This window comes from Sphaeroforma arctica (genome assembly GCF_001186125.1).
Source record: "Sphaeroforma arctica JP610 unplaced genomic scaffold supercont1.965, whole genome shotgun sequence".
Classification (NCBI taxonomy): domain Eukaryota; class Ichthyosporea; order Ichthyophonida; genus Sphaeroforma; species Sphaeroforma arctica.
Genome location: NW_014039593.1, coordinates 19221 through 21083, shown reverse-complemented (window position 1 = coordinate 21083; position 1863 = coordinate 19221). Strand labels below are relative to the sequence as shown.

General features: G+C 34.2%; 2 protein-coding genes across 2 annotated transcripts; one reads left to right on the top strand and one right to left on the bottom strand.

Annotated features, from left to right (window-relative positions):
- Nucleotides 1–106: 106 nt before the first annotated feature.
- On the bottom strand, nucleotides 107–421 carry SARC_09472 (hypothetical protein; the record flags this gene model as incomplete). The annotated part of the gene is made up of 1 exon (XM_014296513.1): nucleotides 107–421. One exon carries the CDS (start codon nucleotides 419–421, stop codon nucleotides 107–109), a length of 315 nt encoding a protein of 104 aa, XP_014151988.1.
- A 595-nt stretch (nucleotides 422–1016) lies between these two features.
- On the top strand, nucleotides 1017–1710 carry SARC_09471 (hypothetical protein; the record flags this gene model as incomplete). The annotated part of the gene is made up of 1 exon (XM_014296512.1): nucleotides 1017–1710. The coding sequence occupies exon 1, from the start codon at nucleotides 1177–1179 to the stop codon at nucleotides 1708–1710; it is 534 nt and encodes a 177-aa protein (XP_014151987.1). The 5' UTR covers nucleotides 1017–1176.
- Between the last annotated feature and the right edge of the window lie 153 nt (nucleotides 1711–1863).

Sequence of the window (1863 nt, the reverse complement as noted above, 5' to 3'; positions counted from 1 at the left end):
ACACACACACACACACACACACATATATATATATATATATACATGTACATATACATACATACACACACACACACACACATATATATATATATATATATATACCCATTTAATTCAATACGTACATACACGATGGGTTGTCTCGTACCTGAAGTTGCGCTTCACTCATCAAACATTGGCAGAGGTGGAAATCAGATCCTGGCAGATTCATGATGGACTTGAGTAGAATTGTGAGCGTCATATTTCTGTCATATGTCTCTGGGTTGAATTGATATATCTTTAGTGCTGCAATATTAGCTTCTAAGTTGTACTCCTTGGTTTGGATATACTTGTGCAACACAGGCAATATATCGGGATTGAATCGATCGAGTGTGGCCAAAACAGCGGGGATGTCATCCACGGACTTATTTGAAAGATCCAACATGATTGTGTATGTATAGTAAATGTGTGTATAAGATTTTAATGTATATGAGTATGATGTGTTATATGTGATATATATGTACAATAATTATAGATATATATCCAATATTCATATAATATATATAGTATATATATATCTATATATATATATATATATACAACAATATTTATATTTAATAAATAAATATAAATAAATATATATATATGTATATATATTATATTTATATAAATATATGATTGTTCTTTAGGTCACTTGTATATTAACACAGTATAAATATCTTACAGAATATGTTGAAATCAGTATATGATGAGGTAGAAGATATTATGTATCGAGAAACAAGTAACAACAATCAACCACTTACCATCAGTGGTGTCTCCATAGCGCTGTACCTAACACTCAGGCGCACGTGAAAATGAGTAATACCGGGATCCCGGAATAATCCAACAAATTCTGGCGGGCTTTTATTTTATCACGATTTCTGACACATTTTTCGACTTTTTTTAACTTTATAAGTGTTCGTAGGTCTCTTGATAGGACACAGGTATATATATATATATATATATATGCATACATATATACACTATATATATATTTTGATCTCATCATATGCAATATGCCATATACATATAGATATACACAGACATACATGTGAATGTATAAGTGCGCATCCACTAAATATTAGATAGTACTGACATAGACATAGAGATATGTTTATGCATACACACTCATAAATATATTATTCATAGAATTACTATCACATGCACATCCACACACAAACCACCATGATTATACATGTCGTCATGTGTGGTCGTGTGCTATTGAACACCAGATACACAAAAATACTCAATTCTAGCCACACGCATATGCTTAGTAAAGGAAGGGCCATAGCGCGTGCATACAGGATATGTAGTACACCATATATACCAACACTCAGATATAATGCTTTACATACAGTCAATCAAATACAGTCCCACGCTAGGCATGGAATAGGTAGTAGAGTGGGGTGTCGGCTGATGAGTGCGGCGCCAAATGCACATATAGCGACTGATAAGGAGCATACAGGGATATCCCAAGACACCGTAGAGGCGACTCATCTCAGATCGAATGGGAAAACCGACAAGAACGAAGCGGTAGATGCGGAGACAGTCACATCGAGTGGGAAAAAAGCAAAACGAAAGAACAAAGCATGGGCTGTAGTGCACAATGAAGTTACTGTGGAAAACAGGAATGCGCAGCTGTGGGTGGCGGGCTTGAAGAAAAGTCAAAGTGCCAGCGGTACTATAGATAGGTGAGTGGTGTGATGTCACGCGGAAATTGGGCGTGTATGTATTTAATTGTAGTGTTCAGGGTACTATACATATGTACATATGCTGAACAACACACACAAATATTTTAATATATATATATATATTCATATATATATATATGTATATATATATATAATA